A 23,767-nucleotide genomic window follows, 5' to 3' on the forward strand; every position below is an offset into this window, starting at 1 on the left:
AAGTGATCTTGGGTGTAAAAAGGTTGGAGACCACTGGTCTAGACAGTACTGGGTCCTGCCATGAGGGCAGGGGGCTGGACTCGATGACCTCTCGAGGTCCCTTCCAGTCCTAGTATTCTATGATTCTAGTGACTTATTACAGTAAAACTCTAATTGTCCGGCATCCAGTGGTCCGGCACTCCTGATAGTCCGGCATCAGCTGGAACCCAGAAGTGCTCCGGCTAGCCTGACAATTGGAGCTGTTCTGCCCCCAGCTTCCTCAAGTCCGCCGCTGGTCAGTTTAAGCAGCGGCTGACTTGGGGAAGCCGGGGGCAGAGTAGCTGGGGTGCTGCCAGGTTGGTCCCGCAGCGCTGCCCTCTCCCAGGGGGCACAGTTCCCCACCAACCCCAGACCCCTCATAGCCCCCCTTCTGGTAGTCCGGCATATCTGATAATCCGGCACCCCCTGGGTCCTAAAGGTGCCAGTTTATGGGAAGTTTACTTACCCTAAATAAGCCCTAAGATCCCCTCTAGTGACACGTCAGTCTGGGACAGTGGCTCAGACCAGCCTCCTAAAAAAGTGTGGCTGGGAGTGTGGGGATTTCCCTCATATCCTCTGCAGTGACGACTGATGCAAATAATTGATTAGCTTATCCAATGCTTCTTTAGCCACTTAGTTGTCCAGTGGCCCACTGGCTGTTTGGCAGGCTTCCTGCTTCTGATGTGCTATAAATACATACCTTGCATTTCAACTGCTATTAGTTGTCGTTATATAGTTACTCTTCAAATGCTGTTTTGGCCTGCCTTCTCGTGCTTTGACACTTAACTTCCCAGAGTTTATACTCCTTTCTGTTTTCCTGCAGTAGCACGTGACTTCTGATTTTTAGAGGATGCCTTTTTGTCTCTTAAGTGCCTCTTTTACTCTGCTGTTTAGTCACGGTGGCATTTTGTGGATATCTTACTGGGGTTTCTTGTTTTTAAATGTGGGCGTACGTTTATAGCTTGCACCTCTGTGATGGTGTTTTTAAATAGTCTTCATGCAATTTGTAGGCATTTCATCCTTTTGACTGTTCCTTTTAATTTCTGCTTTACTAGCTTCTTCACTTTTGTGTAACTTCCCTTGATGAAGGTAAATGCTACTGTGGGGGGTTTCTTTTGGTATTTCTCCTCCTCATAAAGATTTTAAATGTAATTCCATTATAATTGCTATTCCCAAGGTAATCAGAGTTACAAACTGACTGGTCAGTTACACACCTCCTTTGGAACCAGAATTATGCAGTCCGCTAGAGCAGAGACCAGACCAAACCAAATCAAAACCACACAGTTAAGAACTGTGTTAAATGTAAGCTACTAACAAAAGGAAAGAATCCAGTTAAAAATATTGACAAGGTAGGGAATCTGTTTCTAGACTTAAGATGGTTAAAACTCACATTTTTTTTCTGCATAGTACATTTTAAAATCTGCTTTCCGGGTATCACTTGGAACCATTGCAGGAGCGATCTCGAGAGAGATCTTGGAGTCATTGTGGATAGTTCTCTGAAACATCCACTCAGTGTGCAGCGGCAGTCAAAAAAGCAAGTAGAATGTTAGGAATCATTAAAAAAGGGATAGAGAAGAAGACAGAGAGTCTTATTTCCTATCTATAAAACCATGGGATGCTCACATCTTGAATACTGCTACAGATGTGGTTGCCTCATCTGAAAAAAGATATATTGGCATTGGAAAAGGTTCAGAGAAAGGCAACAAAAATTATTAGGGGTTTGGAACGGGTCCCGTATGAAGAGAGATTAAAAAGTCTTGGACTTTTCATCGTAGAAAAGAGTAGAGTAGGGAGGGATATGATAGAGGTCTATAAAATCATGACAGGTGTAAAAAAAGCAAATAAGGAAAAATTAGTTACTTCTTCCCATAATGTAAGAACTAGGAGTCACCAAATGAAATTAAAAAATGGCAGGTTTAAAACAAACAAAAGGAAGTTGTTCTTCATGCAGTGCACAGTCAACCTGTGGAACTCCTTGCCAGAGGATGTGGTGTAGACTAGGACTTGAACAGTGTTCAAAAAGGGGCTAGATACATTCATGGAGGTTAGGTCCATCAGTGGCTATTAGCCAGGATGGGTAGCGTCCGTTGATCTGGAAATGGATGATGGGAGAGGGTCCTTGTGAGGATTCCCTGTTCTGTTCACTCCCTGTGAGGCATCTGGCATTGGCCACTGTGGGCAGACAGGACACTGGGCTACGTGGGCCTTTGGTCTCACCTAGGGATGTACAGTAAAACTCTGATGGTCCGGCACCATCAGGAACCCGGAAGTGCTCCGGGCAGCTGGATGATTGGAGCTGCTCTGCCCCCAGCTTCCCTGATTCAGCTGCTGCTAAAACTGACCAGCGGCTGAATCGGGGAAACCGGGGGCAGAACAGCTGGAGTGCTGCCGGGTAGGTCCCGTAGCGCTGCCCCTCGGGGCTGCGGGACCAACCCGGCAGCACCCCAGCTGCCCTGATTCAGCTGCTGCTGAAAATGACCATCGGCTGACTCCAGGAAGCCCGAGACAGAGCTGCTCTGCCCCAGCTTCCTGGAATCAGCTACTGGTCAGTTTCAGCAGCAGCTGACTTGGGTACACCTGGGACAGAGCAGCTGGGATGCTGCCGGGTTGGTCCCCGCAGCGCCGAGGTTTGGCGCTACCAGACAAACCCAGCAGCGCCCCAGCTGCTCTGTCCCAGGCGTGTCCGATTCAGCTGCTGTTGAAACTGACCAGCGGCTGACTCCAGGAAGCCCGGGGCAGAGCAGCTCTGTCTCTGGCTTTCTGGAATCAGCCCCTGATCAGTTTCAGCAGCGGCTGACTTGGGGACACCTGGGGCAGAGAAGCTGGGGTGCTGCTGGGTTGGTCCAGTAGCGCCGAGGAGTGGCGCTGGGGGACCAACCCGGCAGCACCCCAGCTGCTCTGCCCCAGGCGTCCCCGAGAGCAGCTGGGGTGCTGACAGGTTGGTCTCGCGGCGCCAAGTGTCGGCGCTACCCGACCAACCCGGCAGCACTCCAGCTGCTCTGCTGCAGGCCTCCCAATTCAGCCGCTGCTGAAACTGACCAGCAGCGGCTGAATCAGGGACTCCTGGGGCAGAGCCGGACTATCAGAAGGGAGGGCTATGAGGGGGTCTGGGGTAGCATCCCCCCACCCCACCCCAGACCCCTCATAGCCCCCCCTTCTGATAGTCCGGCACCCCCTGGGTCCTAAAGATGCCGGATTATCGGAAGTTTACTGTAGTGGTATAGTCGATTAACCGAAAAGCAAAAGCTTATAGGTTAATACTATAGACTACACGCATTTCCCTCCCTCCACCCTTGCCAGGACATTTTTTAGCAGGCTGGCCAGCAGCCCAGCTCACTTCTGGCTCGCACTGGCTCCAGAACCTACCCCTGCTGCAGCTCTTCATTCAAAGTATATTAGGAGTCAGGCAGGCTCAGTTCTGGCTCATGCTAGATCTGGGAGCTCAGACCCACCTTAGACAGGGGCTGCTGCCACCCCACACCGCTGCCTCTTTATCACCGGGCAACTAGCCGGTCCGCAAGGAGAGCTGGTGTTTAAACTGTCTCCCCTCATGGACCAGCTCCTGCCTGATCCCCCTACATTGCTGCCTTTGATACGCTGGCTGCCAGTCCTGCCTCCAGGGACTAGAGACTAGTCGACTAACCAATAAGAATTCATGAGGGTACTCGACTGTTCAGTGAACCGCTATTTAACATCCCCAGTCTGACCCAGTCTGCCCATTCCTATGTTCTTCGCTGTCTGTCCTAGACCGCTAACTCAAACCCTGGCAGAGTGACCACAGCAGCTTTGATCTTCTCTGTAATGTGGACGTACCCAAGTGTCCACTAAACTGTCACTCCCACTGCCGTGTCTTGCTCTCAATGCCAACTTAACTCCCCTGTGCTAGGTGTAGCGCTTAGATGGATGCCTGTCGGCGTAGACGCTGCTCTGGTCCTTGAGTTGAACTCCGTTGCCCGGCAGCCAGGTACGCAGGCCTGGCGTGGCACTGCAGGCGTGCTGCTTCTACAGATTGCTGCCTGCCATGCTTGGCGAAGCCGCCGCCGCCGTCAAGAGCGCTGCGGTGTAGCGAGGCCTCGAAGTGAACAGTAGGGAGGCACATGAGGGATGGGGACTTGGGGAGCCAGGACATAGTTCTGACGATGGAGCAGTCGAGCCAGTCTCCGCGAGCCCTGTGCAGGCACAGGAATGTCTGGTAAGCCTGCAGTCTGCTTTGCTAGTGCAGGCTCACGCTGGGAGATAGCTGTGCTTTGAACGTGCATGGATCAAGGAGCATGAGTTCAGTGTGCCAAGTTTCAATTTCTCTTGTGAACGCACTCACAATAGTACTTCTGTGCATTGCATCTTCTGCAGCCTGGAGGCTCTCTCCATCCACACGAGCAGAGCGGCTGAGGCCCAAAGAGGACATGGGATGATGTCCTCTGGCGCTCCAGCGACTGAGCCTGGAGGCCTACCCTCCTGGGTAGAATGAGCAGGGCGAGCAGAGAGGAGAGGCAGGCAAAGCACAGTGATGTGCAGCAAGCCAGGCTCGCGCATCAGACGAGCTGGAGACACTGGTCGAGCGTCAGGTTCCACAGACCTGGGCTTGCTTCCCTCTGCAGCCCATAAGGGACTGCACTCTGGCGCCAGCCCACGCCACCCCACCTGGGGGGGTACAGCCATTCTCAGCTGCACGTATGCTGACCTGGCCCGGGTCTGACCATTGGTTCTTCTCCAAAGACTCTGTTCCCTGGCATTATAGTTCCCTTCACTTACCGATACGTCTGTTTGCCTGGCTTTGGAATAAATGTCTATTTATGGAAACTTAATTCATTTTTATTAGCACCCAACGTTTGCTGGCGGGCACTGACATCATTCACAGCTAATAGCAGTAGGTGCATTTGCCATGGTATATTCCTACACACAGAGCCCTCCGTGCACGGCTCGTCCCAGGGTGCAAACAAAACAATGGCCTGGCTTCACATGATCTTGCTGCATCCATCCCTGTGGGTCCCTCCTGAAATCGGCATGGGAAGGCTCCCTGGTGAGCTCTCCTTGTAGCTCTGGTGTCTGGCTGATCCAAACAGTGGACGGCCATTCCGCCTTCCCCTTGTCGGAAATGTTCCTCCTTTGCTTCCCAGTTTTTAGGCAGCAGGCAGCCATATTTATTGGGATTCTTTTCTCAGTGCAGTCCAGTCTCGTGAATTGGCAGCACCAGTGTCCTGCCAAAGGCAAGTCCAGCTGTCAGGCTGGACCTGGTGAGCCTGTCATTCAAACCCTCCTTGCTACTCTCCAGGTGGCTGACGTGTGGCTTTGAGGCTCAGGCTGGGTCTCCAGGACCAGCATCCCCACTGGTCACCCTCTAGTCAGGAAAGCACCCTGGCTTTCAGTGTTCTGAGCAGGCCTGTACTCCTCAGGACGTGCAGCGTGCCCTTCCCTGACCAGCCGGCGATGTCCCCGGAGAGCCACCAGCACAGGCCATCCCATAGAGAAGTTTCCTTTTCTGTGAATGTATTCAGGCAAGGGCTCTGGTTCCAGCCATCTACCCCCCCATCACCGACTGGGAACCCCATTGTTCCCCAGCCGTCCCCTGGCTCCTGCACGTTGCCCAGAGTCCCCGCCCTCTTGTAGCATGATGCCCCTGAGGACCTGGAGCACAGTGTGGCGGATTTCCCAACTCCCAGGGTGTTCCTGGTAGAGCGTGAGCAATCGCATTGCCACGTGCTTCTTGGCTACCAGTCAGCTCTGTGCTATTGCTGCACTGAAGAACTGGGGCCAGCTGCTGACATGTGGCCCTTGCCTCTACAGCCCCCGCTCGCCATCCCAGCCCCTCGTGAAACGAGGAGTAACGGTAGTTTGGACTTGGAAGCCTAGTCTGAACTACCTAGTCCGTGCCGCGTGTAGCCGCGCGGCACGGAGTCCGCACTAGCGGATATTTAAAAATGGCGGCGCCCAGCTTTATGCAAATGAAGCCCGGGAAATTCAAATCCCGGGCTTCATTTGCAACTCCGGTTCCTACATTACCACCCTAGTTCGAACTAGGGTGGTAGTGTAGACATGCCCTCAGAGTGCTACAATCCCGTCAGGCTGGGCTTGTTTCCTGGGCCTAGAACTGGTGCTCCGCCATTTGCAGCTGCTCTGTGAAGGCCAGCCCCAGCCTCCACGCAATTGTCCTGTGACCTGCAGCTCCGCGGGTGGCTCTGCAAATACTGCGGGGTTAGGCACAGTGTGCTCACACAGTAGTGCAGAGCTGGGCAGGGTCCACACTACGCACAGATGTGGCAAATATGTGGGTTTGTGGCACTGGGCAAGGTCCACGCTTTGCACGGACATGGGTTTGTGGAGCTGGGCAGGGTCCACGCTTTGCACAGACGTGGCAAACGTGTGGGTTTGCAGGGATTTTGAAAAGGCATGAAACCTCACAGGATGGAGAAAACTCCATTGTGGGACATGAGCAGAGTATTCTCAGTTGCTTCTGCCTGACAGTTACCCCATGAGGCACTGGAAACCCTTCCCAAGCCACCTGCGCTGGTGCTGCAGGCTTCCTGACGGGACAGCTAGCCAGGGTGTCTGCTCTCTGCGTCCGTGCGGGTACTGAGGCGGCACGAGTGCGGTCCAGATGTGCAGAAGTGTAATTACTGCGCCAGCTGTATGCTGGTGTCGCGTAGGGTCAACTTCATTTTGTAGCGTGGGGGAGGGCGCGGGAGGGGTTCTCCAGCAGGCTCGTGAAAAGCTGCCAAGCGGGAGGAGTAGGACAAAGGAGCTGGGGACGCTACAGAGGTAACAGCAAGGGATGGAGGAGGTTTCTGGCTGCCCCAAACGAAGGCCGGGGCCAGAGCCCAGTGGAATCCTAGTCAGGGGCTTCCAGGTGAAGAAGTTCCTGTATGCTGGAGAATAAGGCCTGATTAGCCCCGAGTGAAGCCACAGAACTTCTGCTTTTCCGCTGCCTTAGGGACAGAGCATGCTGAGGCCGCAGCCGGGAGGGGTCAGCCCTGGCCCAGACTTGACAAGGACAGAGCTGGGTGTGATGGCACAGGGGAGGACAGCCCGTCCCACAGTGCGGAGATGCTTGTAGACTTTTTAGTATAGGAGATTGAATGTCCCCCAGAGTGACCAATCTTGTCTGTGCTTGGTCTCTGTGCCTCATTCCACACATTTGTACTTTGCACCTACTTGTGAATTGTCCTTCTCCACTGCTTAGTGCATTGCACAAATCCCCCCGTTCTGCGGGCTCGTGTGATCCTTAATGCTGGTCGCTGCTCCAGCGTCCTAGCGGCTCGCTCTCAGAACTCTGGCAGAGGGCGTCTTTAGGAAAGAAAATAAAAACAACCAATGGTCTGGTGGCACTTCATAAACCAACGAACACGTCGATGGGATCACGGGCAGTGCCCACGGAAGCTCACGCTCCCATCGACGTGTTTCGTTAGGCTATAAAGTGCCACCAGACCACTGGTTGGTTACGCTTATTAAGTTTGCAGATGATACCAAGCTGGGTGGGGTTGCGACTTCTTTGGAGGATAGGGACATAATTCAAAATGACCTTAGCAAGTTAGAGAAATGGTCAGAGGTAAACAGGATGAGGTTTAATAAAGAGAAATGCAAAGTGCTCCACTTAGGAAGGAACAATCAGTTCCATACATACAAGATGGGAAGCGACTGTCTAGGAAGGAGCATGGCGGAAAGGGATCTAGGGGTCATAGTGGACCACAAGTTGAATATGAGTCAACAGTGTGATGCTGTTGCAAAAAAAGCAAATATGATTCTAGGCTGTATCAACAGGTGTGTTGTAAGCAAAACTCGTGAAGTCATTCTGCCGCTCTACTCTGCACTAGTTAGGCCTCAGCTGGAGTACTGTGTCCAGTTCTGGGCGCCACATTTCAAGAAAGATGTGGAGAAATTGGAAAGGGTACAGAGAAGAGCGACAAGAATGATTAAAGGTCTAGAGAACATGACCTATGAAGCCAGGCGTCATGAACTGGGCTTGTTTAGTTTGGAAAAAAGAAGATTAAGGGGGGACATGATAGCGGTTTTCAAATATCTAAAAGGGTGTCACAAGGAGGAAGGAGAAAATTTGTTCCTCTTGGTTTCTGAGGACAGGACAAGGAGTAATGGGCTTAAAGTGCAGCAGGGGAGGCTTAGATTGGACATTAGGAAAAAAATCCTAACTGTCAGGGTGGTCAAATATTGGAATAAATTGCCAAGGGAGGTGGTGGAATCTCCCTCTCTGGAGATATTTAAGAACAGGTTAGATAGACATCTGGCAGGGATGGTGTAGACGGAGCTTGGTCCTGCCTTGAGGGCGGGGGGCTGGACTCGATGACCTCTCGAGGTCCCTTCCAGTCCTATGATTCTATGATTCTATGATTTCCCACACCCAGGGGCTTTTCTCTCCTGCTCTCTCTCTCTCTCTCTCTCTCTCTCTCTCTCTCTGCGAGGCGCATCTCCGATTTGGTGTTCCTGAAGAGACTGCTCCTTCCTGTTTGGCAGGAGGCAGCATGCAAAAGGGATGGGGGTCTGGCTCCGTGGCTGGTGTGCTCATAGGCCACGCAAAGCTGTGCCACTCTCATGTGGAGGAGCCAGGCCTGCGGGAGACGATGTCTTCGGAGAAGTAGAGACCCAAGTGAATCGTTGCGGGCTCAGCTGCCACTCTTCTGTTAGGCTGCAGGTGCCGGATCTTGCCTCCTATACCTGTAACAGAACCAAGCACAATTTAAAAGAACTTCAGCCGGTCATAAGGGACAGGTATAGGGAGAGCTTGGGCGTTTTGGATCGTGTCACTCCCAGGTGACAGATCCGTTGGAGCATCTCTCAGTCTTCCCTAGACTGCTCGATGTGCAGGGATCCTGTATCCTAGCAGTTGAAATCTGAGATGTAATAAGCTCTTCCTATAAACTCTGGGGCGTCTGTCAGCCTCTTGGCTGCCCTCCCCGACAGGACCCCGGTCCTAGCGGTAAAGACACGGACGTTAAACTTCTCGGGGCCTTGTGTCCCAGCAGTTAAAGACTCGGGTGTGACACACACACACACACACACACTCTCTTCTCCCCCCTCCCCCCCCCCGACTGTCGGCTGACAGTGCCCCAGGTCTGTGCCTGCTCCACATGTCCATTTCCTGCAGCTTGGTTGGAGATGAACCCCAGCTGAATGGCACCTGGCTCTTCTGCTGTGGGAGGAGGGGAAGAAGGAGAGATTCTGCCCTTCATCAGCTTGTGTTGCAAACATGCTTGAGGGAGGAAACTCTCTGGGGGTTCCTCCTTGCTGCACCCTATTGGAGTCCAGGGGTGGGCAATACAACGGCGGTGGTTCGCCACAGGTAGACCCTGGAGGGCTGCTGCTATATTTACCTGCGCCCCTGCAGGAAGCAGCTATCGCAGCTCCCGTTCCTGGCCAGTCTGAGCGGAGGGAAGCAGTGTGGTCCACAGCCAGTGGGAGCTGCCATCACCGAGACCTACGGAGGTGCAGGCAAACATAGTGGCAGCAGCCCGACCAGATCTAGCCTGCGGGCCAGTATGTGCCCACCTGCTGTAGTTGATGCTGGACTGTGTGGGTGTATGAGTGACACATGCCCTCTCGAGGAGTCGGCTGCCCCCGCATCATCGTAAAATCATCTTTGATCATATGAACTTCAAGTGGGCTCCATTCCTTCCAGCTGTGATGTGGCTTCAACACAGCCCGCTAGTGTGGCCGGTCCCAGCTCCTCCAGAGCGTGTGCTGGCCCAGCCTCCTCGCAGCACAGAGCTGTGGAGAGAAGGCTGAGGGGTGCCTGCACGTGCTTGCTACTCTCTGAGCAAGACGCGAGTGATGGCACTGCCGCCGCCGCTCTTGCAGACAGCCGGGAAAGCGGGGCGCACTGCCTCCGAAGAGGAGCGGAGGAAGGTCTGGAAGGGAAGACTGGTAGAGCAGGAGCTCGTTGTCCCTCTCTCGTGCAGTTTTAGTGGCATTAAAAGGCGGAAGGTTCAAAACGAAGAAAAGGAAAATACCTTTCCACGGGCTGGAGTCGGCCAGGGGGACTTGCTGCCGCGGGATCAGAGCCTGGCCCCGTGACTTGCGAGTATCCAGACTTCGACTAGTGCTTGGTGGCGACGGCTGGAAGGCACTTGCACCCCCTGCCTCAAGGCTGCCTCTTCGGGGGTAGAGCGCCGCTTTGTCTTACGCCTGCTCTGGGGGCTTCTTGCCCCGTCCAAGAGAAGATGCTGCACTGGGCAGTTGGTCCAGCTGGACTCTTCCCGGGATCCCTCTCCTTGTGGGTTCTCCCACCTGTCCTGTCGTGGTGGTGGTTGTCCTTGCTTAGCACAGACGTGTGTGTTTCCCTCTCCGCTTCTCCTCGGCCCTTGATCATGCTTGTTCTGCCCTTTGGCTTCAGCTTTCAATCCCCCTTGTAAAGAGGAGCCCAGATGTGATTTCATTTCAGCAGAGGTCACACAGATTGGTGCATCCTTGCGGTCTAGCATGCTCCATGCCTGTTTCAGCGGAGCTCTTCCAGCGACTAGCGTAAGCTTTTCCGTGTTGGTTTGTTCTATCTTCAGTCGGAACTCCCCCATGCTAAGCCCTACCAGAAGGGCTCTTCCTGCAGAAACCCAGCACTTTGCACAGCTGGGACCCAGAGATGCTCCCTTAGGTTCAGAGAAGGGCAACTAAAATGATGAGGGGTTTGGAATGAGTCCCATGTGAGGAGAGACTGGGACTTTCCAGCTTGGAAAGAGGAGACTGAGGGGGTTAGGAGAGAGGTCTATAAAATCACAAGTGGTGTGGGGAAAGTGAATAAGGAAAAGTGATTTACTTGTTCCCATAATACAAGAACTAGGGGCCACCAAATGAAATTAATGGGCAGCAGGTTTAAAACAAATAAAACAAGTTCTTCACACAGCGCATAGTCAACCTGTGGAACTCCTTGCCAGAGGAGGCTGTGAAGGCTAGGACTGTAACAGGGTTTATCAGAGAGCTAGCTAGATTCATAGGTCCAGCAATGGCGATTAGCCAGGATGGGTAGGAATGGTGTCCCTGGCCTCTGTTTCTCTGGAGGTGGGTGACGGGAGGGATCGCTTCTCTCCCGGTGGTTTAGGACTTCCAGCTCTTGGGAATAATCCGTCTCCATGGTGTGGGTTGCATAGATCGAAGGGGGTTCCTACAGCTGCTGGCGGCGAGATGGCCTGGCTGGGAGGAATAGTGACATGGGGCGCTGGCTCTGGTAAATACCGAAGGGGCGGGCAGGGCTCCCGTCCCACTGCGCTCCGAATGGAAGCCGAGTTCCTCTGCATGTCTGCTGACTGCGCGCTCCCCGGGCGGTGCCTCCTGCCGCAGGGCGGCCCTTCTCCAGGCAGTGGAGTGAGCCGGTCGGCTCCGGGTCCGTCCGAGCTTTCCAGGGGCTGCTGCGCAGGGCGCGTCCCGCAGTGTGACAGGCCTTTCTGCCTTTCTCCTTCCCAGGTGTCTGCTGCCTCTCAATGGATCCCGGTGACTTCCCCGGATCCTTGGACCCCCTTTCCCTGCCTGAGAAGCCACTCGGTGATCTCCCTGCAGACATGGACTTCGGAGAAGATCTGCTGGGCTCCCAGGCAGCTTCTACCCCGCAAGTGCCAGTTCCCCAGCCCCCTGAGAGGGAATGGGGTCCGAGCAAGCCGGTGGCTGCAGACGGGGGCTTGGACCTTCTGGGGAAAGCAGACAGTTTAGCTGGTCTCAGCAAATCAAACAATCTTGATCTAGATAAATCCAGTGTCCTGGGTGTTCTGGAGAAACCTGGTGTTCTAGAGGACTTAGATGAAGCCACTGACTTGATGGTTCTAGATAAACCAGGGGGGTTGGAGGGTCTGTACAAGGCCCATTCTTCCCAGGACTTGGCGGACGGGCACGGGGACTCCTCTGAGCTGGACAGGGAAGACCTTTTGGCAGAAGCGTGGAAAGAAGAGGAAGATAAACCCAAATACGACTCCGGAGACCCAAAAGATGATTGTGCTCCTGCCACTCCCACGCTTTGTGATGGCAACAGCCTGGAGTCCCCCCGGCAGCCTGTTTCTGGGGCAGGGGAGCTGAGCCGCGATGCACCCGCAGAAGATTTCACACCACTCGCAAGTTCGCCAGTGGGTCTGCCCCAGCCCAGCCTTAAGCAGGCAAAGAAGACCAGGTTGAAGGCCCCAAGGAAAAGCTCCCCTGTGCAAAAAGAGGAGTCAGCAGCAGAAGAGGGGCTAGAACAGCCCTCTGCCCTGCCCCCGGAGCACGCTGCTGAAGGCCAGGCCGAGGAGGGGGACGAGGATGGCAGGAACGCCCTCAGGCAAGAGAGCGGTGGGCCGCAAGCACAGGAAGTCGCACAGTCATCCTCCCCAGGTGGGTACTGGCTGCACCGGTGCGGAGCGGCGGGGGCCTGGGCAGCTGTAGCCTTAGCCAGGGCGCTCTCTGCCTGCTGATGGGGCAGGCGTGGGAGGGAATTGCTTGGGCAGTGCAAGTGACCACCATTGGCAGGAGGGGCTGAGCAGGGAGAGGGGCCTGCACCCACCCCTCCCTTCCCAGACAGTCGTATTTACAGAGTCCGTCGCCAGCTTGGCTTCAAGGACGGAGACGTGAGAGCTGCCGCTGCCCCTGCTCTGCGTCCGGCCTGCTCCCTGCGCCCCCACGCGTGGGTCTCCCGTCACGTGGCTCTGCAGTCCCCAGCCTGGCGGGGGTTGGAGCCCTGCCGCTGTGGTCTGAGCCCTGGAGAGAAGGGGCGGCAGCTCAGGTGTGCTGTTTTCCCTTGCAGGAGACGCCCTGGCCGGGAAGGGGAGTGAGCAGCCAGCTGAGAAGGTGAGGCCGGGAAGCAGTGTGCATGTCTCGGGCTGCCGCCTTCTCTGTGCTGGGCAGGTGGCTTCAGTCTGCTCCCTGCCGCTGCCCAGGCCAGGGCCCCTCCCCCATAAGCCACCTGCCAAGCCCACAGGGCCCCTGCTAGGCGCAGCAAAGCCCGAGGGACTGGGGCAGAGGGGGTGGGAGGAAGAGCCTGGAGCGGGGCCTGGCCGTGGCCAAGGCTTTCGGGCCCTAGGCCCCTGGACGGCGGCTGGGCTGAATATTCTCTGTGTGTCTTCCAGGAGCAGAAGAGAAGCGAACGAGCCAGGAGGTCGGAGGCAGCCAGGCCTGAAACCGTGAACTCTTCCGAGAGCAGTAAGTCCCCTGGGCTGGCCGCCAGGAAGGGGACCTGTGAGCACGGCCCTGGGAGGCCCCTGCCAGCCAGGAGCAGGGTCCCCTGGGCAGCTCTGTCCCTTCCCCCACCCACCGGGCGTCAGCGCGACTTCATTGCAGGGCTTCCCTGGGGCAATCGTCCGGTTCTGCCTCTGGGATGCACAGGGCCTGCGGTGCCTTCCTCTGGGCCGCCGAGGAGCCGGGGCCCGTGCGTGCCAGCTGAGCCCCCCGCTCCCTTCCCTTGTGCTGGGCCCACGGCGCAGACAGCAGTGCCCAAGCCGGGGGGCTCGCCAGCACATTTGGGTGTTTCAAGGTCCCTGGCTCCTCCCCCCGTTCCCCCGGTCTGGACACAGCCCCTCAGGGAATCTCTCTCCCTCTCCCCGCCCGCAGTCCCGGTCTCTGACGAGGACTCAGACGCTATGGTGGACGATCCCAACGACGAGGACTTTGTTCCCTTCCGTACCCGGCGCTCGACCCGCATGTCCTTGCGCACACAGATGGCTCAGCGGGCTGCCCGCTCCACCGTCACCAAGATGACTTGTGCCAATTGCCGGACTCCCCTGCAGAAGGGCCAGACAGCCTACCAGCGCAAGGGGCTCCCGCAGCTCTTCTGCTCCAGCTCCTGCCTCACCACCTTCTCCAAGAAGCCAGCCGGCAAGAAGATCTGCACCTTCTGTAAAAAGTGTGTGCCCCCCCCTGCCGCCCGGCAAGGCACCCGGGCCCCTTGCCCACCCTCATACTCTTCCCAAGCCAGCCCCTGCCCCCACTGACCGGTCCCTCCCTGTCCCCAGGGAGATCTGGAACACCAAGGACTCGGTTGTGGCCCAGATTGGCTCGGGCGGCTCTTTCCACGAGTTCTGCACCTCTGTGTGCCTCTCCCTCTACGAGGCGCAGCAGCAGCGACCAGCCCCGCAGCCTGCAGAGGCCTCGGACACCAGCCGTTGCAGTGTCTGTCACAAGCCTGGGGAGGTAAGCTGAGCCCAGGGGCTCCAGCGCTCAGTCCTGGCGCTGGCGTTGGAGGTGACGCAGCAGCCCGCACCAGCCAGGTGCCCGCGAGCTGCTCGTCCCGTGCTAGGGCTTGGCCGAGCCTGTCCGCGCCGGCGTCAGACTGGGCCTTGTTTTCAGTCTTCCTTGCGCCTGGTTCCCCCGCCAGGCGTGGAGACGCAGCGTTTGCTCTCTCCTGGGCCCCAGGCTGCCCCTTGCAGCTCCCCGTCCCACTTGCTCTGTTGCCCTGATGGAGGAGCAGCCTGCCCAGCGGCGAGAGCCCCTCCTGGCCAGAGGCCCAGGCCAGCCGGGGACCCGCCCTGCCCGTGCTTGCCCTGAGGGAGCCGGTGCCGGTGTGTGTGCAGATCCAGCACGAGGTGAGCAACGGGAACGTGGTGCACCGGCTCTGCAGCGACGCCTGCTTCACCAAGTTCCGCGCCACCAAGGGGCTGAAAACCAACTGCTGTGACAACTGCGGCCTCTACATCTACAACAAGGGGCTGCCCCTGGAGTACCTCTTCCACGAGGGCCAGCAGAAACGCTTCTGCAACTCCACCTGCCTCGGCAGCTACAAGAAGGTGAGGGGCTGCAGGGTGCCCGCCTCCCTGGCCCGAGGCTTTTCCCAGGCTCGGCGCAGGGCGCCCCTCTGCTGTGGCAGCAACGCCAGGCCCCTCAGGTGCCCAGGGGCTCCCTTGAGCGCACACCCCGGGAGGTGCTCTGAGCCTACCCCTGCTGCTAGGGCGGCAGTTCCCCAGGTCTGGCCCAGGGCCTGGGGGCCGGCTGGAGAAATCGGTCGCTAGCCCAGTGAGGCTGGCTGTCAGGGCACAGAACTGGCTCCTTGTGGTGGCAAGCACGCCCAGAGCTAGTTCTAGTCAGCTGTGCTACACCGTGCTCCCGGCGAGGGGCCTCTTCTGCATCTAGCCATGGGTGCCCCAGGCTAGCATGGCCCCCGCGGATTTCCTGGAGGGTACAGGAGAGTGTGGCCTGCTCTCGGGCTTTGCCAGCAGCTGCCAGGGCCTGTGACCTGAGGGGAGCAGAGTCCAAGCTTGGCATCCCTGTTGCATGCTCCTGCGAGCCCCGGCGGGAGAGCTGCCTTTGGGCCAGCGAAGAGGCTAGGGGTGAGGGTGGGCTAGGGCCAGCCAGGACGTGGCGTGGAGGGAAGCAGGATTCGAGCGCTGTGCGTTGTGCCCGCAGAAGAATACCCGCGTGTACCCCTGCATGTGGTGCAAGACGCTGTGTAAGAACTTTGACATGCTGCCCAACGTGGACCGGAACGGCAAGATGGGTCTGTTCTGCTCCATCTGCTGCACCACCTCGCACAAAGTGAAGCAGTCGGGCCTGACGGGTAAGAGCGTGCCAGCCCCACGCCCAGTGTCACTGCCCTGGGGCCCGTCGGCGGGAGGTGCAGAGCGGAGGTGGCGCCAACAGACCCAGGGCACCGGTGGCGGCTCATGCAGACTGGGCTCCCGGGCAGCAGAGTCCTGGGTGAGTCCGGGCTGGGCTCCCCGCTGGGGCTGCTATGGCCTGCCTGTCCCGAGGCGACATTTCTGCCCTGGCCAAGCCCGGCATTGCCCCAGGTGTCGAGAGTGGGTGGGAACAGCCCCCCTTCCGTGCTGCTGCCACCGCTGGCTGTGCTGTCTCGCTAGGTCCCGCAAGACCCTGCAGCTTCTGCAGGAAGAGCCTGTCTGAGCCCTGCTATTACAACAAGGCTGACCGGGTCGTGTACCAGTTCTGCAGCCCCAGCTGCTGGACCAAATTCCAGGTACTGAAACGTTCTTCCTGTCAGGGCGGGGTCCGGAGCCCCCTCCTCTCCCAGCAGAGGGCCCCGGGAGGCAGGGGCTGCTCCCGAGAACTCTCTGGCTCAGTGCAGGGGTAGCACTGGTTGTTGGCTCCTGCGCGTGAGCCTGTGCCAGCTGCAGTGCTGAGAGTGCGACTGGCTGTGCGGGCACAGGGCGGGGGAGACGCCTGGCTCGCCCACTGGTAACGAGGGGGTGGCAGAGAGCGTGTGCGGAGGACACCGTTCCAGCTCCGCCCCCGGGAGCCCTGGACGAGGCGGTGGAGCAGAGCTCTGGCCTTATGGGGGCATCGGGGCGCTGAGGAAGGGGTCCGTTCAGAGTGGCCTGGGCACTGGCCAGCCGCCGGTCCCTGGCAAAGCGGGGAAGAACGGCCGGTGGGGGATGGCTGCCGACAGCCGCGTGGTGCGCGGGGGGAGTCTGGGAAGGGCTTTCTCGGAGTGACACGCTGGGTAAAGAAACGGCTCGGCCACGCGCACGTGGAATGGCTCACGGACGGTGTGGAAAGCCCCTGTCCCCAGGGAACCACCGCCTAGTGGGGTCCTGACAGGACTGGTCTCCTCGGCCCAGGGCCAGCATTTCCATCGGTGGTCTGGAAGGAAATAGCAACCCCTGCGGGAAGGCTTGGCGGCTGAGCCAGACCTTGGCAGTGAGAAGTGATGGTGAGGGCGGGCAGGCATCAGAGTGGTCCGGTTTGCTGGGGAAGCTGGGCCCATTGAACGAAGCCAAACGGGAGTCATGCCTCTAGGAGCAAAGGGGGCCAGCCTCTGGGGGCCGTGTCCTGGCAAGCAGGGACTCTGGAGGGTCTTGGGTTCTCAGGCAAGCAGCCGAGGGGAGCTCCCAGTGTGATGCTAACGTGACTCCTGGGCGGGTAAACGGGCATCACAACTGGGGAGCTGGGAGGGGACGTCCCGTCTGACTGAGGCAGATCTTGGAATACTGTGTCCAGCTCGGGTGTCCACGGTTTCGAAAGGCCACTGAAACATTGGGGGGCGCCCAGCAGAGCCCCAGAGCGGGTGTGAGGGTCCCGTGTGCTAGGGAGAGATTTCAAGGCCAACGTATTTAGCTTGTCAGACGCCTGAGAAGTGAGTTGGTCGCAGCATCTGCGCGTCTTGGGGGAGGAAATACGGGGCTAGTTAATCTAGCAGAGAATCAGATGCTGGCAGCCTAAGCTAAACACCGTCAGATTTAGAAAGACCGCATCAGCGGTAGGAAGATGAAGGCCTAAAACAAATGCTCAGGTAGCACAGGCCTGGTCTGAGGCCCGAGGCCTAGCTAGCAATGGACAAACCATGGCTAACATAAAGCAGAGCTAAGATGTAGCAAGAGGCAGGCCCCTGCTCACAGAACTTGGCACAAACAGGGCTGAGCGTGCGAAACACTCATTGGTAATAGGTGTAGAGCAGTCACTGGCGCTGGGCACCGACTGTAGAGCAGTCACTGGCGCTGGGCACTGACTGTAGAGCAGTCACTGGCGCTGGGCATCGACTGTAGAGCAGTCACTGGCGCTGGGCAGAAGTTGAAAGCACATTCCAAAAGGATGGGACCACCAGCTGGTTAAGCCCTTGGTACCCGCTCCCCACAGATCCCAACCCAGGTCCAGGAAATGACAGCTAGAGATGAGCTAATCAAGCCACAAGGTGCAGGCTGCTGGGTGGTGTCGAGGAAGCGTCAGAGGGTGGTTCCCTGACAGCGTCAGCAGTGATGTGTAGCTTGTTTGTACCTGTATCTAGGGTGGTATCTTGGGGGGCAGTGGGACCTCCCGCTGGGCGAGTCGTTCCCCCATTGTTAGGGGTACGTGTGCATAGTAGTCTCCTGACAGCTGTCACTGCGTTTTACTTAACAATAAACCTGGCCGGGCGCCTTCGATCCTTCTCTGGTTCGTGGTCCCTGGGGGCCCTCTCAGGGTCTGCTGTGTTGACGAACCTGCAGATCGCCACAGCCCAGGCCTAGAGCACGCAGCTTTCCGGTTCTTGCCATCGACGGAGCCAGAGACCTGTGAGGAGCCCCTGACCCTGCCAGTGTCTCAGGGCGGCGACTAGCTATTGGCACACGCTTCCCAGGGAGGTGGGGTTCCTCCGTCCGTGCGGTCCGGATGCCTCCCTGCAAGATCTGCTTTCGACGCAAGCCAGGTTCTAGGGCTCAGTCCAGGCTGGATTTTCTGATGGTCCCTAAAATCTGTGCTGGCAGGCAGAGTTGGGGGAGCCGCTGGCCAGTGGGTGCGGTGGGGCTGGGCAGGAACGCCTCAGCTGGGGGGCACACTGGGTTCATCTGCCCCTACAAACCTTTCTCCCCCTCCCTGCAGCGCACCAGCCCCGAAGGGGGGATCCACCTCAACTGTCACTATTGTCACAATCTCTTCAGTGGGAAGCCGGAGATCTTGGACTGGCAGGTGAGATGGGACGGGGCCCCTGGCCTCTGGGGATATGGGCAGGGGGGCTGCGGAGCCTCCTTTGCCTCTGAATGGGGGGTGGAGGGGCTGGAGTGGAGCCCCCCTTGGGCAGGGACCCGTCTCAGCCTCCTGGGCCAGGTCAGTTGGCAGCCCAGCCTGGCGGGGGCTGTGGCAGTCGCTCTCCTGACGTTCGGGGCACAGGCTGGGCCCAGCTCCCGTTCTGGGAGGCTGCGCCTTGGTCTACCCAGTGCTGTGGTCCCGCTCCGGCTTGCCGGGCTGGCTGACCCGGGCAGCGGTGTCTCTGGCAGGACAAGGTGTACCAGTTCTGCTGCAAGGACTGCTGCGAGGACTTCAAGCGGCTGCGGGGGGTGGTGTCCCAGTGTGAGCACTGCAAGCAGGAGAAGCTGCTGCACGAGAAGATCCGCTTCTCGGGGGTGGAGAAGAACTTCTGCAGCGAAGGTAGGTGGAGAGAGCCTGCGCCCAGCCCCACGGCCGGGAGGGGCCTTGCAGGGGGCAGGCGTGGCCCAGGCCTTGCTCGGGGAGGGCTGTCGGGGGCACCTCCTGTCCTCACACCTGCTCTCCTGCGTCTGGGCTGGCCTGCCTGGCGGGCGGCGCCTGCACTCGGAGCCTGGAGGTGCTGGCTTGGAGTCGCTCGCGCCCGTCCTAGGCGCAGCGAGGTGAGAGGGGCCAGCGCCCTGCGGTCTCTGTCCCCAGCCCCGGGGGCTGGGCAGGGTTGCCCCCAGCAGCGCTCTGCTCTTGTCTCCACGCGCCTGGTGCAGCCCAGGGAGCCCCCAGTGCATCCTGGGAAGGTTTCACTCCTATTGTTTCTCCGCAGGGTGTGTGCTTCTTTACAAACAGGACTTTACCAAGAACCTGGGGCTGTGCTGCATCACCTGCACCTACTGTTCCCAGACCTGCCAGCGGGCCGTCACCGAGCAGCTGGAGGGCAGCACCTGGGACTTCTGCAGCGAGGACTGCAAGAGCAAATACTTGCTGTGGTACTTCAAGGTCCGTATCAGCCGGGCTGCCTCCTGCTGGAGGGCTGGGCCCTGCTGCTGGGGGCCCCGGCTGGCCCTGCGGTGGGGGGCCCTGCTGCTGGGGGCCCCGGCTGGCCCTGCGGTGGGGGGCCCTGGCTGCTGGGGGCCCCGGCTGGCCCTGCTGTGGGGGGCCCTGCTGCTGGGGGCCCCGGCTGGCGTTGCTGTGGGGGGCCCCGGCTGGCGTTGCTGTGGGGGGCCCTGGCTGGCGTTGCTGTGGGGGGCCCTGCTGCTGGGGGCCCCGGCTGGCCCTGCGGTGGGGGGCCCTGGCTGCTGGGGGCCCCGGCTGGCCCTGCTGTGGGGGGCCCTGCTGTGGGGGGCCCCGGCTGGCGTTGCTGTGGGGGGCCCCGGCTGGCGTTGCTGTGGGGGGCCCTGGCTGGCGTTGCTGTGGGGGGCCCTGCTGCTGGGGGCCCCGGCTGGTGCTGCTGTGGGGGGCCCCGGCTGGCGCTGATGGGACACTGCTGTGAGGAAGCTCACGGCTGATGCTGCCAGACACGGCTCTGTGGGATGCTCCCAGCTTCGGCCGTGGGTTCCTGACCTGGTTGTTTGTCTCCTTCGCCCGGGGCTCTAGGCAGCGCGGTGCCACGCCTGCAAGCGTCAGGGGAAGCTGCTGGAAACCATCCACTGGCGGGGGCAAATCAAACACTTCTGCAACCAGCAGTGTCTGCTGCGCTTTTACAACCAACAGAACCAGCCCAACCTGGACACGCAGAAGGGGCCCGAGAGCCTGCTGAACAGTGAGTCGGGGGGGGGGACGCCTCGGCCCTGGCCCTGAGGAGAAGGCCTTGGCGCTGTGGCTGGGGCAGGCCGGCGCCGCCTGGTGCTCTCGCTCTTGGCCAGGACGCTCGGGTTTGGCGGGAGCTTGATTTACAGGGCTGGGGCCAGTGAGGTGTGACACCCCCCCCCTCCCCCCCCGTGCTAGGCTGGGAGACCTCGCAGGAGGGGGTGCTGGGGGGGCTCTTCCCTCAGGCAGGGGAAGGTGCTGTACTGCCAGAGGCCAGACCTCACCCGGCATGTTCCATGTGTCCGCCATCCCCTGAGCCTGCTGCCCCAAGCAAGTCCCTGGCCCGGGCTGGGGGCCCTCTCCAGAGAGCAGGGGCAGGAATGGGCTGGCCCCAGAGCCCAGCCGGGGGCAGGGCAGTAGACAGCCAGGCTGTGGTGTGTTCCTGAGCGCTCTGCCCGCTAACATGGGAGCAGCAAAGGCCAGGAGCCAGGGCAGAGCCCTGCACCTCCTGCGGGGGCTTGGGCTGATGTGGAAATCTGGCACAGAGCGCTGGGGGCCGAGGCGCAGGCCAGGCGAGCGTTGCGCTGTCTCTGCCGCAGCTGCAGGGGAAGCTGCTAGTGCCCGGCCCGTATCTGCAGCCCCCCACGTCCCTCCTTGCCCTGGAGGGGCCGCTGCCATGGGAGCACCCGCACGAGCCAGTCAGGCTGCAGGGACCGGCAGCGCCCCCTTGGCCCTAGCCCCAGGATCAGCCAGCCCCTCCCCGCGGGGCTCCTCTAGGGCGACCAGATGTCTCGATTGTATAGGGACAGTCCTGATACTGGGGCCTGTTCTCCACCCCCATCCCTCTGGTTCCCCCTTGGTCATCTGAGATGCCCCCAGCGCTGCCCGTCTGGCCACGGGACTCGACAAGCACAGTGGCCGTGCATGGGCAGCGCCAGGCTTGGCGGCTCCTCCGGCTGCCTTAGGGGCCACGCTGACCTAGGTCAGCTCTGCATCCCGGTGGCCAGCCCCTGAGCTCAGGCCAGGGTCCCAGTTGCAGGCTGACTTGCCTGTCCCAGAGCCGATGGGTCCGAGGGGCCCGCCTCCCGCAGGGCGCTCTGTGCTGCCTGGGCAGCCGGAAGCAGAACAGGCCTTTCCTGCCAGCTGGGTCCGGAGGCAGGTGAGAGCGCAGAGGAGCACGCTGGCACCACCAGCCTCGTCCCCGTTTCTCCGGAAGCCACCGCAGAATCAAAGGGACCAAGACCTTGTCTGGGGCAGGCCTGACTTCCTAGCCAGGCCGGGAGAGCTGTGGGCTGCTTACTCCCGGAGCTCTTCGTCCCTTTGGCCCCCTGGCTGCGCCCAGGCGGAGGCTGCCCCACATTGCCGCTGCCTTTCTGCAGGCTGAGTCTGTGGGCACCAGAGCCTCGGGCCACGTCCCAGAGCTGCGCGCCGGCTCTCCCACGACCCGCCCTGAGTGGCCCTCGTGCCCCTGGCCTGGCGCTAGGAGGGACCCAGGAGCCAGGCGGAGGTCCTGGGGGATTGGTCACTTAGCAGGGAGGCTCTGCAAGGAAAGGCATGGCCAGAGGGCGTTGGGCTCCCGGGGCAGGCAGGCTGAGGGCTCCGTTCCGCCTGGGCTAGCTCCAAGAGGCCAGCAGGGACGCTTGCCAGCCCCGTGGCAGGAGTCTTGGGACAAGACTTGCTCCGCCCAGCTGGACTCCCCACGTGGCCTGTGCTCGCACGTGCCCAGCTGCCGGCCGGTGGCAGCTCCTTGCCCTGCACTGGAGGGCAAGTGCCCTGCGCCTCTCGCTCCGGGGCTCGGTGAGCTCCAGCTCTGTCCATGCCCTGCCCGGCGCGCTCCGGCTGGTCACTTCCGGACACGCTGGCTGACACCGGGGCGAAGAGCAAACGGCTGCTGCGTGGGCTCGGCTCTGGCCGGTGGCTGCCGGCCGGGCGGGCTTCAGCATTACCGTTCATTGCTTGTCTGCCGGCCTCCTGCCAGGCGCGCCCGGTCGCAGAGGGTAGACTGAGGCCTGGGCGGCCAGTGGCTCAGCCATGGCTGTGTGGCAGCTGGGAGGTGCTGCCCTCCTGCTGTGAGGGGTGGCTGGGGAGAGCCAGCTCCCAGTGGGGTGAGAGTGGGCTAGAAACACATTGGCAGGCGCAGCCCTGGCCAGCGAGCAGAGAGCACGGCAGGCCCTGCCCCTCTGCCGGTGGCGGCGGGACCCGCCTGCCTGAGCGCAGCGCGTGCTCATGGCTCTTCTCTTCCTTGCAGGCCAGACTCCCGAGCCCAAGCCCCCCGGCTCTTCCCCGCAGAGAGCAGAGACGAACACGGTGAGCCTGGCGTGGGCCAGCAGGGGGGCTGGGGCGCACTGGGAGCCAGGACTGCCCTTGCCTATCTGCGCCGAGCCGGCGGGGGCTGCTGGGAGCCAGCCCCAGGGAGGGCAGGAGGGTGCGGCTCCTGGGCGATGGGTCAGGCAGGGCCGAGGTGGAAGCTCTGAGGGCTGGTTCTTTCACTCTCAAAGGCCTGGGGCCCCAGAAGGACCAAACTCCTTCCCTACTGCCTGGGCAGGGGCTGCTGGCGCTGCATTCCGAGCTGGCTGGGGCGCCTCTGGCCCTGAGCATGCAGCCGGGCCGGGCGTGGCGGGTACCCTCCCCCGCGGGGGCCGGGCGTGGCGGGTGCGTGTGTCGGCGGGTACCCCCCCCCGCGGGGGGCCGGGCGTGGTGGGTGCGCGTGTCCCCGGGTACCCTCCCCCGCGGGGGGCCGGGCGTGGTGGGTGCGCGTGTCCCCGGGTACCCTCCCCCGCGGGGGGCCGGGCGTGGCGGTTACCCTCCCCCCCGCGGGGGGCCGGGCGTGGCGGGTGCGCGTGTCGGCGGGTGCCCTCCCCCGCGGGGGGTCGGGCGTGGCGGGTGCGCGTGTCGGCGGGTACCTCTCCCCGCGGGGGGCCGGGCGTGGCGGGTGCGCGTGTCGGCGGGTACCTCTCCCCGCGGGGGGTCGGGCGTGGCGGGTGCGCGTGTCGGCGGGTACCTCTCCCCGCGGGGGGTCGGGCGTGGCGGGTGCGCGTGTCGGCGGGTGCCCTCCCCCGCGGGGGGCCGGGCGTGGCGGGTGCGCGTGTCGGCGGGTGCCCTCCCCCGCGGGGGGCCGGGCGTGGCGGGTGCGCGTGTCGGCGGGTACCTCTCCCCGCGGGGAGCCGGGCGTGGCGGGTGCGCGCGTCGGCGGGTACCCTCCCCCGCGGGGGGCCGGGCGTGGCGGGTGCGCGCGTTGGCGGGTACCCTCCCCCGCGGGGGCTGGGCGTGGCGGGTGCCCCCTGCGTGGGAGGCCCTAGTGGCAGCTGCTTTGGGAGCAGAGTCCTGCCGCGAGGGCTGGGGGTGTTCGCTTAGGACACAGACTCTCCCTTCTGGGTCTCGACAGTTGTCGGCAAAGGCCTCCTCAGCCCCCGTGCCGCCCCCGGCGCCGGCCACGCCTCGCAAGAACAAGGCTGCTATGTGCAAACCGCTGATGCAGAACCGGGGGGTGTCCTGCAAGGTAGAAGTGAAGTCCAAGGGCTGTCAGACAGGTACGGGCACGTGCCTCCTGTGGAGGGGGGGAGTGGCTGGGAGTCCTGGGCCGCAGGGCAGGCGGAGCAGCTCGCCAGTAGCTGCCAGCCACCCCTGCTGAGTAGCCCAGTGCAGGCCCTGGCTACTGCTCCAGTAGCCCTGCCGGGAACCCTGCCAGGCCCATCCAGCCTCCCCG

At 60.7% G+C, this 23,767-nt stretch overlaps 1 protein-coding gene across 3 annotated transcripts in view; it reads left to right on the forward strand.

Annotated features, from left to right (window-relative positions):
- Nucleotides 1-23,767, forward strand: part of ZMYM3 (zinc finger MYM-type containing 3) — a 60,681-nt gene that overhangs the window by 22,592 nt on the left and 14,322 nt on the right. For all 3 annotated transcript variants that reach the window (XM_075918002.1, XM_075918001.1, XM_075918003.1), the window contains exons 2-15: nucleotides 11,419-12,312; nucleotides 12,722-12,765; nucleotides 13,044-13,116; nucleotides 13,525-13,816; nucleotides 13,926-14,103; nucleotides 14,484-14,696; nucleotides 15,313-15,463; nucleotides 15,765-15,880; nucleotides 18,217-18,303; nucleotides 18,612-18,762; nucleotides 19,139-19,311; nucleotides 19,909-20,074; nucleotides 22,310-22,368; nucleotides 23,447-23,591. In XM_075918002.1, coding sequence (XP_075774117.1) covers nucleotides 11,436-12,312; nucleotides 12,722-12,765; nucleotides 13,044-13,116; nucleotides 13,525-13,816; nucleotides 13,926-14,103; nucleotides 14,484-14,696; nucleotides 15,313-15,463; nucleotides 15,765-15,880; nucleotides 18,217-18,303; nucleotides 18,612-18,762; nucleotides 19,139-19,311; nucleotides 19,909-20,074; nucleotides 22,310-22,368; nucleotides 23,447-23,591 — 2,725 coding nt within the window. In that variant the 5' untranslated portion in view covers nucleotides 11,419-11,435. The remainder of the gene's footprint in view (nucleotides 1-11,418; nucleotides 12,313-12,721; nucleotides 12,766-13,043; nucleotides 13,117-13,524; nucleotides 13,817-13,925; nucleotides 14,104-14,483; nucleotides 14,697-15,312; nucleotides 15,464-15,764; nucleotides 15,881-18,216; nucleotides 18,304-18,611; nucleotides 18,763-19,138; nucleotides 19,312-19,908; nucleotides 20,075-22,309; nucleotides 22,369-23,446; nucleotides 23,592-23,767) is intronic.

Source organism: Pelodiscus sinensis, unplaced genomic scaffold (assembly GCF_049634645.1).
Source record: "Pelodiscus sinensis isolate JC-2024 unplaced genomic scaffold, ASM4963464v1 ctg60, whole genome shotgun sequence".
NCBI classification, from domain to species: domain Eukaryota; kingdom Metazoa; phylum Chordata; order Testudines; family Trionychidae; genus Pelodiscus; species Pelodiscus sinensis.